The 14,097-nt window shown below is 41.0% G+C and overlaps 1 protein-coding gene across 19 annotated transcripts in view; it reads left to right on the top strand.

Annotated features, from left to right (window-relative positions):
• LOC125466588 (eukaryotic translation initiation factor 4 gamma 3-like) overlaps positions 1-14,097 on the top strand; it is a 327,506-nt gene that overhangs the window by 159,318 nt on the left and 154,091 nt on the right. For 15 of the 19 annotated variants that reach the window (XM_048561256.2, XM_048561270.2, XM_059655643.1 and 12 more), the window contains 2 exons: positions 9-101; positions 12,408-12,440. In XM_048561256.2, coding sequence (XP_048417213.1) covers positions 9-101; positions 12,408-12,440 — 126 coding nt within the window. The remainder of the gene's footprint in view (positions 1-8; positions 102-12,407; positions 12,441-14,097) is intronic. The other 4 variants (XM_059655645.1, XM_048561264.2, XM_048561261.2 and 1 more) reach the window with 1 other exon arrangement.

The raw sequence follows: 14,097 nt of genomic DNA, 5'->3' as shown, positions 1-14,097 counted from the left end.
TTATGCAGGCTGCCTTCCAGTCTGGTCAGAATGCAGCTCCTCCTCCACTTGTATACTCCCAAAATCCACAGACAATGACTACACAACCACAGACCAGACAGGTAAGAAGCTTTTGGGGAGTGTCCTACAGCATCTTGATTTAATTTTACCTTTAAAATTGTGGTGTTAAAAGGCATGCTTTTGGTGTAATGCATTTATTTTGAATGCTTTCCACAACAGAATAGTTGTCAGGCTGTTAGTGAACACAGTATTGCTAACTAATGAGTGTAGTTAACAGAAGTAGCTATACCATCTTTGCATAGAAACTGGTTTGTATCAGCAAAAATGATTGTAACATGTCTATATTCATAAGTTCAACTTTCAAGTAAAATACAACAATCGGTTAAACTCGTTTAGACTGTTCTGAGTTATTTATTCCTAATTCACTCCAGATGTGAGTTCATGAAGAACAGTTTTACATTACTAAAGTCAACGATTCAAACATCATTGATGAACCAAGTGGTTATTGTTGGCTGTAATTGAGCTAGTTGCCCATCTTAACAGTGATGATTGATTTATTGTCAGTACTCCTGATAAATGCACATAGCAAGAGAGGCTTATTATTGGTTGTGCCTTACATTACCTGGCCATATTGAAGTATCCTGCAATGTAAACCACCATATTGATAAGAAAACTCCCTTCCACAGGCCTGACCTGACCCACTAGACTTTCAACTGTATCAAACTGTTCAACTTGAACACAGTTTGCTACGTTATCAGATCAAAAGCACTCCAGTGATAGCTAAATTCTCCTCACTAAATTCCATCACAGTCTGATTACCGACTGCTTTGACAGCACATTTTCTCAAAGTCGGGCAGCACAGTAGCTCAGTGGCTAACACTGCTGCCTCACAGCACCAGGGACCCGGGTTCAGTCCCAAGTTTGGGCGACTGTCTGTGTGGATTTGCTCATTCTCCTCTTGTGTGCGTGGGTTTCCTCCAAGTACTCTGGTTTCCTCCCACGATCCGAAGATGTGCAGGCTAGATGGATTGGCCATGCTAAATTGCCTGTAGTGTTCAGGGATGTATGGATTAGTGGATGGGTCTGGCTGGGATGCTCTGAGGGTTTGTGTGGGCTTGTTGGCTGAAGGACTAGTTTCCATACTGTAGGGATTCTATGATTCTCTCAATGCTACAAGCCATTGTAGCCTACCTAATTGCTGAAATCTTTGGGCAGCTGTCCTCACAGCCCCCTACAATTGATTTCTTGCACTAGGTACTTTTCCTCTACTTTGACGTCACTTCCCTCTTAGTTGATTTAACCTCACCCCTTCAAACATGTACACCATAACAAGCACAAGGAAATGAATAAATTTAGGTCGGTGTCTGAATCGTGAAAGTCTTTAAAGAGGTAGATACTTTTTATGAAATAAAGGAGTGAACAGAATGCTGAGCAGGCAGGAAAGTGCTAGATCAGACATGATCTTGCTGAATGGTGGTGCAAGTTTAAGGTACCAAATGGCCTACTCCTGCTCCAATTTATGTTTTTGTAAGCACTATTTTCTGATCTGAAAATTACTCAAATTCTCTTTTTGTTTTCTTTCTCATTTGTGTGTGTGCGCATTCATGTATGTATGCACACAGGCATGCACATGGGCACGGGCAAACAAACACGCATGCACACGTGCACATCAAAAGGAAGCATACAATAGTTCTAGGTAGTTACAAACTGATGCAGCCCTTGAGTATAGAGGAATTAGGAAGGCTAAAAGGGGCTGTGAAATTTCTTTAGCAAACAGGGTCAAAACTTTATATGCATGCATTAGTCGAAAGAGGGTAGCACAAGAAAGAGTAGGCCCTCTCCAGGACGAAGGAGGGAAGTTGTTATTTGTGGAGCCACAGGAAATGGGAGAGATCTTTTAATGGGTACTTTGTATCGGTATTCACCATGAGTGTGTGAATACTCTAGAGAATGTCAGTATATCAACAGAATAAGTTTAGGGTAGCCTGAATTACGTTAAGGTAGACAAGTCCCCATGGCCAGATGGAACCTATCCTAAGTTATTGCAAGAATCAAGGGTAAAATGGTTGGGGTATTAACACATATCTTCACATCCTCTTTGACCACAGGTGAGATTCCAGAGGACTGGAAATTAGCTAATGAAGTTCCCTTGTTTGAGAAAGGCAGCAAGGATAATTCAGGAAATAATAGGCCTGTGAGACTGATATTTATGGTGGGGAAGCTGTTAGAGAAGATACTGAGGGACAAGATATTTGCATATTTGGAAGAAAACAAACTAGTTTGCAACAGTCAGCATGGTTATGTGTGGGGATGGTCATGTCTCACTGACCTGATTGAATTTTTTGAAGAGGTGACAAAGATAATTGATGAGGAAAGGGCTGTGGATATAGTTTGTATGGACTACAGTAAGGCATTTGATAAAGTCCCACATGGCAGATTGGGGTGGGCTGGCTAGATGGATACAAAACTTGCTTGGTCGTAGAAGACAGGGGGTAGTGGTAGAAGGGTGTTTTTCGCAATGAAGACCGGTAGCTAGTGTGTTCCGCAGGAATCAGTCTGATGTCTTCTATTGTTTGTCATACACATAGCCGATCTGGAGGAAAACGTGGGTGGTCTGATTAGTAAGTTCGCAGACGACGTGAAGTTGATTGTCAAAGGATACAACAGGATGTATATTGGCAACTTAGGCACAAAAATGGTAGATGGAGTTTAATCCAGACAAATGTGAGGTAATAAATTTTGGAGGATCAAATTTCGGTGTGACTTATACTCTAAATGGCAGAACCCTTAGGAACATTAACATAAAGGTAGATCTGGGCGTGCAAATCCACAGTTCCCTAAAAGTGGCAAGACAGGTGGCTAAAGTGATTAAGAAGGCATATATGGCATGCTTGTGTTCATCAGCCAGGGTTTGGAGTATAAGAGTTGGCGAACCATATTGCAGCTATAAAAAAACCCCTTATTAGGCTGCATTGGATTATTGTGTGCAGGTTTGGTTGCTACATTACCAGAAGAATACGGAAGCTTTGGATAGAGTGCGGAGAATGTTTGCCAGGATCTTGCCTGGTCTTGAAGGCATTGGCTATGTGGAAAGGTTAAAAAGACTAGGATTGTTTTCACTGGAAAGAAGGCGGCTGAGAGGAGGCTTGATAGAGATCTGCAAAATTATGAGAGGCATAGGTAGAATGAATAGTCAGCGGCTTTTTCCCAGGGTAGACATTTCTGTTAAAAAGGAGCACAGTATCAAGGTGACAGGTGAAAGTTTAAAGGAGATGTGTGAGGGAAGTTTTTCATGCATACAGTGGTAGGACCCTGGTACACACTGCTAGAAGAGATGGTGAAAGCAGGTATGTTGGCGACATTTAAGAGGCATCTGGATGATTACGTGAATAGCAAGGAATAGAGGGATACGGGCTGAATAAGGTAGAAGGTTTTTTTTAAGTTTAGTTAGGGCATGATGATCGGCACAGGCTTTGGAGGGGTGGCTAAAGGGCCTGTTCTTGTACTGTATTTCTCTTCTTGTTTTTTTGTTCTTAAGTGATGTCTGGAGAGGCCAGCAGAGCAGAATGTGTAGCTTGTCACATGTGGAGAGTCGTGGATGCTACTAGTGTCCCAGATGACTACGTGCAGAAAATGCTTTCAACTGTAGAAGTTGAAGTTCCGGGTCTCGGAGCTTGAGTGGCGGTTGAAGACACTCTGGCGCATCCATGAGACTGAGACTTATGTGGATTGCATGTTTAGAGAGGTGGTCACACCACAGCTTAAAGGACTAGAGGAAAGAAATGAATGGATGACCACCAGATAGTCCAGAAAGAGCAGGCAGGTGGTCCAGGAGTGTCCTGGGGTCCCATTCACTAACTGGAGTTCCATTTTGGAAGCTGAAGATGGTGCTGATACCTCAGAGGAATGCTGTCAGAACCAAGCTTCTGGCACCACGAGCAGTTGGACTGAACAGGGGTGGTGGAAGAAGAAAGGAAGCACAGGAGTCATGGGGATTCTTTGGGCAGGGGAGCAAACAGACATTTCGGCTGCCAGAGATGTGACTCCAGGATTGTGTGTTGCCTCCCTCGTGCCGCGGTCAGGGATGTCACTAAATAGCTGCAGGACTTACGGAAAGGGGATCGTGATGAGTTAGAGTTCATGGTACATGTTGGTACCAATGATACGGGCAAAGTGAGGCATGAGGTCTTGCATCAAGAATTTACAGCGTTCAGTAGGAGATTAAAAAGCAGGCCTTCAATGATGATAGTCTCCAGATGACTCCTGGTGCCGTGTGCTGGTCAGTTTAGAAATAGGAAAATAGGACAGATGAATGTGTGGCACAACAGTTAGTACAAGGAGGAGGGTTTAGATTCCTGGATCACTGGGACTATTTTTGGGGAAGGTGAAACAAGCACAAACAGGATGGTTTGTACCTGAACCACATTGGGACCAGTGTCCTTTCAGGTAGGTTTGCTAGTGCAGTTGAAAGGAGTTTAAACTACTTGGGTGGGGATACAGGATACCAGATGAAATGGAGACACATCATGCAACAGCAAGGGAAGCAACTCAAAGTGGGGATGATCTGGTTCCCTAGGCAGGTACTAAGAAAGGTGATGTGGCTGTAGTACCTGGTTTGCGTCAGGAGGTGGTTGAGCAGTTTCAAGGCTGAAGAGATTACCAGACAGTTGCAGTGGGAGAGAGATCCACTGAGGTTTTTCTGGAGGGAGGAGGGTAACTTCTTCAGAATAGGAATCCTTAGAAGAGGCTTCGCAGTGGAGTTAAAATTGTTTCAGACGTAGTAGGAACTGCAGATGTTGGAGAATCTGAGATAACAAGGTGTAGAGTCGGATGAACACAGCAGGCCAAGCAGCATCAGAGGAGCAGGAAGGCTGACATTTTGGGCCTAGACCCTCCTTCAGAAAAAATGTTATGTTGGGTGTCAAGTGAGTGAGGCAAGGCTAGATGGTCTTTCATGCTAGGAGTGTAGTAGGTAAGGCTGATGAGTTATTGGTGTGTCCTAACACATGGTGATATGATATTGATACCACCACAGAAACGTGGCTCAAGGAAGGGCTGGACTGGCCACTGAACATTCCGCGGTATGGAATCTCTAGCCAGGTTAGAGGAGGGTGTGTAACAGGTGGTGGTGTAGCATTCTTAATTAAGGAGTCAATTACTGCAATAAGGAGAGGTGATATCTTGGAAGAGTCCTCAAATGAGGCTGTGTGGGTAGAAGTTAGAAATGTTAAGAGAACAGCTGCCTTACTGGGAATGTCTTATAGGCCCCAAAAGAGTCAGTGGGAAATAAAGGAGTAAATATGTAGACAGTTCACTGAGGTGTGTAATTATGTTGGGGGATTTCACCTTTTCCAACATAATATGGGGTGGTTATTGTTTTAAGGGTTTAGAGGGGCTGGATTTCTTGAAATGTATCCAGGAAAGTTTATTTTTAATCAAAGTATAAAGGCTCAACAGGATAAGGTGCACTGCTGGATATGGTTCTGGGGAAATGAAGCTGGACATGTGTTTAATGTTCCTGTGGGGGAATATTTAGGTGAAATTGACCACAGCACAGTATGGTTCTCAATTGTTCTGGACAGGGAGAAAGATGGCCTACAAAACATAGCTATGGATTGGTGAAAGGTGGATTTTGTTAAAATAAAGCAGGATCTGGCCACAGTAGACTGCAAACAGCTCATTGCAGGTGGGGGTGCATTGAAAAGCTGCTGGGGAGAGTAAAGTTCCACATGTGCCCTTTAGAAAGAAATGTAAGAGCAATAAGTTCAGAGAACCCCGAATGTCTAGGACAATTCAGGACTGGATAAAGAATAAGAGTAGGGCCATTAGCAAGTCCAAAGGGAGCAATTCAGCTGCGGTATTAAGGGAATGCAAGTGCAGGAGGGAACTTAAGGAAGGAATTAGAAGAGCAGGGTTAGGAGAATTGTAAGATTTTTAAAATACCTTAAAGTGACAAAGTTAACCAAGGAAAGAGTAGGGCCTGTTTGGGACCAAGAGGGCAACCTGTGTGTGAAGCCACAAGGTATTGGAAGGGTGCTGAATGAATTTTTGTCTTTGGTCTTCATTTTGAAAAGGAGAATGTAGGTATGGAATTTGGGAAAAGGTACTATGAGGAACTTGCTCTATTGAACATTGGAAATGAGGAGGTATTGGAGGCTCTGAGATGGAGGCCGAGATGAATTGTATGCCAGGCTGCTGTGGGAGGTGAGGCAGGAAATTTTTAATTCCTCTCTGGCTATAGGGGATGTGCCAGAGGATTGGAGGATGGCTAATTGAAGACAGAAATGAGGATGATTTTTTCTTCCTGAGGGTTGTGAATCTGTGAAATCCTTTACCTCAGAGGGACGTAGAGGCTGGATCATTCAAAGCTGAGATAAGACAAATTTTTGATCAGTAAGGGAATTAAGGGTTGGGGGAATTGACAGGAAAGTGGAGTTGAGGATGTTCAGATCAGCCATGATCTCATATGGCAGAGCAAACTTGATGGGCTGAATGGCCTACTTCTGCTTCACTGTCTTATTAAATGCTGACTTGCTTCCCTAACCTTTACCAGCTCCATAATGTGCCCAAAGTTATACTTCTCCAACTCTGGACTCTTCCTACCTCCCTTAATTCCTTTGGCAGATGTGTCTCCTAGCTATTTTGATCATTAAATGCTTGATTTTCCCCCTTTAATTTGACTTGCAATCTCTTTAACAAAGCTCTAGGCCACTAATTTTGATAACCTGTCATGTTGTTTATGTTAATTTTAGCCTTATATTTTGTGGTGCACTAGGGGACTGGAAAAAAAATGTGCAAACAGAATTAGGAGAATTCTAAGATATTTTATAAATACATTAAAGTGATGAGGTTAACCAGGGCAAGAGTAGGGCCCATTTGGGACCAAGGGAGTAACCTGTGTGTGAAGCCACAAGATATTGGAAGGGTGCTGAGTGAATAATGCTTTCCTACATAGTAGATGCTATGTAAAATTTTAGCAGCTAGAGCTGTTCATTGATCTTCTGTGTGCTGCGTGCTCCAACTCATGTTAATTGAACTTTGTCGTGCCGTCTGGTTCAATGCCACTTGTTTAAGCATATCTCCCAGCTAAGTCATCAGAATTAAGTCACTCTATAATGTAAACTGAAAGGGTGGAAAGTTGGTTATTTTAAAACCTTTTCTCCTCTGGAAAATGGTTTGAGTGGTAATACTCAGCCTACCCATAACTTTCCAAATGTTTTCCGTAATAAACAGAAAATTATTGGAGAAACTCAATCGATTTGGCAGCATCTGTGGAGTGAAGGCAGGGTTAATGTTTTGAGACCAGTAATCCTCCTTTAGAATTGTAAAAATGTAAAACTTTGCCATGTTTTCTGATCTTTGTTATACCTCTAAATTGACACTGACCATTCTATTCAATGAGCTTCAATTTTGTTAACCATTCTTTCATGAGGTACTTTGTCAAACGATTGTTTAAAATCCATATTTACAACATGCATTGCATTAGTTTCAGTGTTACTCCTCCAAAAATTGAATTAGGTTAGTTGGGCATGACGTCTCGTAATTAACTTGAACCCCTCAAAATGTTCATTTTTAAAAAAAATCTCCGTTTATTGATTCTACTCATGTTAAACTGACTCACCCGCTGTCCTTCCACCCTTCCTTGAATCAGGGCATCATCTTTGCCACTCCCCAGCACCCTGGCACCTCCCTGTATATCAGGAAGATTTTGGCAAGCCCTTCTGCTGTCTTCATTCCAACTTCTTTTAGCAATCTGGGAGGTAAGCCCACTCCAAGCATAGTTAGCACTTCTAATATATCCTGCCAATCAATTTCATCCCATCCATTACCTCAACCATCTCCATCTGTACCAATATTTTGCTCTGTTAGAAAATGCCATGACAAATTATTTATGAACTGTTCAAGCTTACCTTTAAGTGTATATCACCTCCTTTGTTCCTAAAGAAGAATCGCTCTGCCGATTTCTGTCCATTTATTATTAAAATGCCAATAGAAAATTTTAGCTTTTTCTTCTACAGTAATATGCATTTTATTCACAAATTTTCTGTTAGTCTTTGATACCATTTTACCTGAACTAGATCTTTTCCTATCCTACAGAAGTTAGGTGGCTTCCACTCTAGGATGTCTATTTTAGAATGCTTCTTGCTCTTCTCTATTATCTGCCAGAATCTTATCACGTTTGCCAAATAGTCCTGGGCTACTTGGCTCAACTTTTCCCATAGCATCAGATCCAGAAATGATTGGGCCATGAACATATTGAAAAGGAAGTTCTCAGTGCATTTCAGAAATTCATGCCTTCCTTTCCTTTTGTTTACGTTATCCAAAAATCGATTGGGTCCAGTATCACTACTCTGTAATTCTTTTTGTGCTTTCCTGCAGATTTGTTCCTGTATTTCTCTTCCCCCTGTTTGGAGGGTCTGTAGGATACTTGTGGCCGAATGATCATCCCCTTTTAGCTTATTAACTGTAACCAAATAGGTTCTGTTTATGTTCACTTAAGGACTTCTCCCTCCAACACTAGAATGCATTTCAAAGAGAGTACTGACAATCCATGTGCCTTTTTTCATTCACTAGCTTTTCTTTGTATCCTTAAATATTAAGTGCCTAGTTCTCATCATTTTTAAGTCGCATTTCTGTTTTTGGTACTACATCATATTTCCCGTGACTAGCTTATTAGCTAAATCATCAAAAAACATGCATTCTCATTCATGTTTTCTAAATCTGTCTTTTGTATTCCTTGTCCTTTTCAGACTGGTCCCATCAAATGTGGTACTATTTCACATCTCAGAAGATCCAAACTTCTCACTTTATGCACTGTACTGTTCTTTGTGTATAATTGCCCAGCCTCTGATAACTTTCTTTAAAGCCTCCAACCAAACTTGTAAGCCTCCCCAAGAGGACATTGATCCCAGTTCCTTTTGAATATGCGTGCCCTATCCTTGTACCAAGGTCGCAAGAATCTGAAGATCTGCTTCCCACAACGTACTTCAAGTCATGATCCTCCCTATCTTCCTATTTGTCCTTTAGCTAGTGTGAAGCACTGGGAGAAGTTCAGAAAGTTCTACTTCTGAGATCCTACTCATGAAAATCTGAATGGAGGGCCTGAACACCTTTAGCTCCTCAGTCATTGCTGCTGACAATGTGCAACTTTTTATTCCATCCCTACTGCCGAGTATTGTCCACCCTCCATATGGTGTTCTTTATGCTAGCACCACGGAGATTGCACATGATGTGGATCTGGGATGGCTATAGAAATACCACTACATATGGAGCTTCCTATATTATCTACATTTTTGCTCTCCAGTTCCCTCTAGTCTGGTGCTGTGATCAGAACTACATTCCTTCAAAATTTTGTCACTCTCAGCAGTTTTCACTACAGAGTGAAGGTTTGAGTAACATACACATTGAAGACTCTTACACTTGCTGTCAATTTTTACTGATATAGGTGGCTGCCCATTTACTGTCCTGGACTCCTTTTGCCTCTGGGGTGACCACCTTCTGGAACGTATGATCCAGGAACGCCTCATTTTTCCTGATTCTCTACAGTGCCTCTCATAGGATAAAGCTCAGAAATCTTAAGCTCGAGACAAACAGCTAGGGATACTCAAAAAGATGCACACCATCTCATTGTCGTGCGCAAGAGGTCTCGCTGCATATGTTTAATCTTAAAATCTGCATATCACCTCTTAAAATCTAATCAACATCTTGCTTAAACTGTCAGATTTATTTAATGCAACTGGATCTAACCTGCTAATAATTATTATTCATAAGAATCAGACAATCCTCAGTGCAGAAAGAGGCTGTTTTACTCAAGTCTCCACCACCTCTCCAAAGAGATCCCCACCTAGATTAATTTCAACACCCCCACCCCTCCATATATGAACTTCTTATAAAGGTATTTTTCCCAAAACGATCATGTGAATGTACTTTTTGCAAACACTTGATGTCGTCATCCTGTTATCGGAAACTATTTTGAGAACCCATTGGAACCAGACAGAACATACTCAAGGGTAATGGTACCAAAGACCTAAAGACAAAAGCAGCACCACAAGTTCGCAAGTGGCAGAATGTATGAGCCTATAAGAGAAACCGTTAGATACTAAAAGGTAAATGAAGAAACAAGGAGTCAGGAGGAAGGAAAGGGCCTATTTGTTAGGTCCTTGAGACACCACCCTGCACACCCCTGGTGACTCTGGGGAATTTTTTAAAGCGTGACCAACCAACCTAACTTACACATCTTTGGACTGTGGGAGGTAACCAGATCAGCTGGGAAGAACCCATGCAGACATGGGAGAATGTGCAGACTCAACGTAGTCAGTCGCTTAAGGCTAGAATTGAACGTGGGGTCCCTGGTTCTGTGAAGCAGCATTCTGCTACCATGCCACCTATTATTAATCGCACTTACTGTTAATACTTAGTCCACTCGTAAATGAATGACCAATCACCTACCTTCTCTCCAGTGATTGCTTGATTTTATTCTGAATTTGCTGACACAGAGCACATTCAGTCTTCTGCTGACACCTACAGGTTATTTCCTTCCTGCTGACTCCTCAATCCCTCATTTACCTCTTAGTGTCTAACGGTTTCTCTACTGGCCCATGCATTCTGTCTGTGCATTTTTCTTTAGGTGTTTGATACCATTATCCTTCAGTTTTTTCTCTCTGGCTCTAATAATGTGTTTTTAAAATAGTTTCTAATAACAGGATGAATACATCATGTCTTTGCAAAAAGTACATTCACAAAATCTTTTCTGAATAATACCTTTTCAGGAAATTCACATATATAAATATTTCTCTCCTGTCTTTTCGCAATTGAACGAGTATTTATCTACTTCATTGATTCCGTATTGTGCTTGTCTGAAACGGAAGATATTAATATCAACCAACATATCAAATGTCAAAAACTTTATTATCACTTGTGCAGTTTGCAAAGATGGGTGTTCTCTTTGAGAGAATGAGAGCACAAATTTTGAAGTTTGTGTCATACAGAATTGACACTTGTTGTGAACAGGAACAATCGCCTTAACACCTTTCCTTTTCCACTCAAAATGAAATTGCACTGCAGAATAAGAGTCATATCAGACTTGAAACAATAACTGTTTCTCTCTTCCCAGATGCTGCCTGACATGCTGAGTTTCTCAAGCATTTTCTGGTTTAATTTATTATTGAAAATTGCTTTCCTAATTTTAATTTCGAATGTCTTTATAATTTTCACACACTCACTGTTGCTCATGTTCATTTGACATCTGCAGCAAATAGGCTATTGTCATTCTCTGGGTTAAGATATGAGGCAAAACGATCTGTGTGAACTTGCTTCCGTGATCATCTGTGCATAATTATTCCTTTTTGTATTGAAATATGAAATTGAGAGCTTTATTGTCTTATACAGATTCATGGAGTAGCAAAATTTTTAAATAAAACCTTTTTAAAAGCTGTTCCCTTTTAACTTATTAGTCGCTGCTCTGATGTTATTAAAGCAGACTTTTATTTTTAGAAATTTCTATCCTAACAGTTGTAGTTCTCTCCTCTGTCCTTCCCTTGCTATGATGGGTTTCTGTGGGCACCAGGCATCTAATGGTAATTTGCACGATTTGGTTAATCTCCATAAACCTAGCTACTTGACCGATTTAGCTGATTCCAGTTTCCAGATATGAAAATTTTTAACAGTGGATTGCTGGATAGTGGTCAGAGTTAGAAGCTTTAGCTATATTTCCCCTGCCAATTTTCATAGGACCTGTGACCCCAATTGTGTTTTTGCCATGATCACTTCAGAATCAGATATTCAATAATCTTGGGATTAAATAAAAGGTCTTCCTTGTCTGTATGCACCAATTTTTCACTGCAGTGCCAGTTAAGTGATCATTACAGTAATTCATTTTTCAAAATATTTTTAATAATAGTTCCAAGTTTAAGCCCATAAGTTTACACGAATAGTGGTTAGCATGAGTTGTTTTCAAAAATGGTACATGCAGCCTCATTGCTTCTGAGTGCCCAAACAAATTGGTAAATGAGGAGCTTCAAATTAGTAAGAATTACCATGCATTGTCTTCTATTTCTCATGACATCGCCATTTAAATTCTAAATGTACCAAAAATATATGTTTGAGAAATTGTATTTAAAGCAGTGCAGCAAAGTTAAATACCATTGCACCTGATACGTTGAGGTACTAAACAAATATTAGTGCCTAATTTTTGGGAAAATGTCCTGTATGGATAGAAATTCTTAAATTCTGATTTGTGGAAAGCTTTGATTTTTTTTTGTTTAACTTGATGTAATGTGTTTAGTGACTTGAAGTACTAGTATATTAGAACATTGTTTTAATGCTTGTGCTTTGAGTTTTCTAGTCTGTCCTTGCGTTCTTGCTGACTCTGTGTGCCTTTCCCTTGTGTATTTCTTACTCCTCTTCAGTTCGCAGCAGGGCCTCGGGCTGCCCACCACCAGGTATTTACCCCATTAACTTCATACATCTGGATTTTTGCCATAAAATTTAACCATAATGAATAGTTCTAACGTTTCTGATCAAACAATCAATTTACTAAAAAATGGAGAGGAAATCCTTTGTTGAAATATCATTTGATGAATTGAAAACTAATTTCAAGTTAAAGCTTGTTGCGTAGGTCCAGGATCGTGTTCTAGTGAGAACCCCCCTTTTAGCCACGAAATTCAATGGTAGTATGTTTAGTCCTCTTGAAACTTCTTTTCAGGATCAAAGATTATTATTTATTTACATTAATCTTTATAAAACTACTGCATTTTCCCCCATAGCTTTTGTAGAAGAAGATTTTTTTGCTTTTTGTTTTGGGGTTAGTTGGCTCGCCGAGCTGGTTTGTTGTTTCGCAGATGTTTCATTACCGTGCTTGGTAACGTATCCAAAGAAATGGGTCAGGAGATGCCAACAGGAACAGCATCAGAAAGATTCTACATGCCCTGACACACTCATCACACCACCCTACATCAGGAACATGTCAGAACTCACCAGTATGACCACTGGGCATCAGAGTGGCACACAAGCCCACATCAACCCTACGACAAGTGCTCACCTGAACTAAAGACCAACTCCCTGCCATGCACGGGACCAATGTCATTTACAAGATCCCCTGCAGAGACTGCGAGAAACACTACATCGGACAAACAGGAAGGAAACTAACAACAAGAATACATGAACAACAACTGGCTACAAAAAGACACGACCAATCCACATGGACAAGGAGAATTATGACTTTGACTGGGACAGGCAAGGCACAAGAATTCCTGGAAGCATGGCAATCCACGAAGCAGGCTATTATTAAACACATTGAATTTGACCCCATATACATTCCGCTACGGAGGAAACCTGGAAGTGAGGCAATCCATCGCAACGGACCCCAGAGTTTAAAAGTCAGGCAGGAAAACACACCGACACTTCATCAGAGGCTGCACTGAAGATGTTCCCAAGCACCGTAATGCAACATCTGTGGAACAACAAACCAGCTCGGAGAGCCAACCAACCTCAATACCTATAACCCGAGCAACAGATCTACTCCAAAACCTTGCTTTTTGTTTATTATGTAACCAGAAATTCTGCTGAAGGCTGTGAGAGATTTTCACATCTTTAAGTAATTGTGAGCCATTTTTCGAAATTATAAACCAAAGCGAAAAAGACTAAATGACTTGACTCCTCCGGAATTGGCTCTCCATTTGTAACCCTTTTGCTCCATTAGATTCTAGTCATCCCTCTGCTATTTTTGGTAAAGCAGTCACTACCATATCCAGAAATTTATTGACTAAAACTTAATTACGTGACCAGAAACTCAACTGTATTTGTCACTTAAACACAGTGCTACAAGAGCAGGTCAGAGGCTCAGAATTATGCAGCGAGTAACTCACCTCCTGACTCCCCAAAGCCTGGCCATCATCTATAAGGCAGAAGTCAGGAGTGTGATGGAATGCTCCCCACTTTCTTGGGTGCAGTTCCAACAACATTCAAGAAGCTTGGCCCCATTCAAGGCAAAACAGCCCATTTGATTGGCGGACATCTTTAAGCATCGATTTCCCCTTCCACCGACACTCAGACATGGTGGTGTTTACTATCTACAAGATGCACTACAGGAATTTGCTA

The sequence above is a fragment of the Stegostoma tigrinum genome, chromosome 28, assembly GCF_030684315.1.
Source record: "Stegostoma tigrinum isolate sSteTig4 chromosome 28, sSteTig4.hap1, whole genome shotgun sequence".
Taxonomy (NCBI): Eukaryota; Metazoa; Chordata; class Chondrichthyes; order Orectolobiformes; family Stegostomatidae; genus Stegostoma; species Stegostoma tigrinum.
The sequence above is the reverse complement of the archived record's forward strand: the minus strand, read 5'-3'. Positions and strand labels throughout refer to the sequence as shown.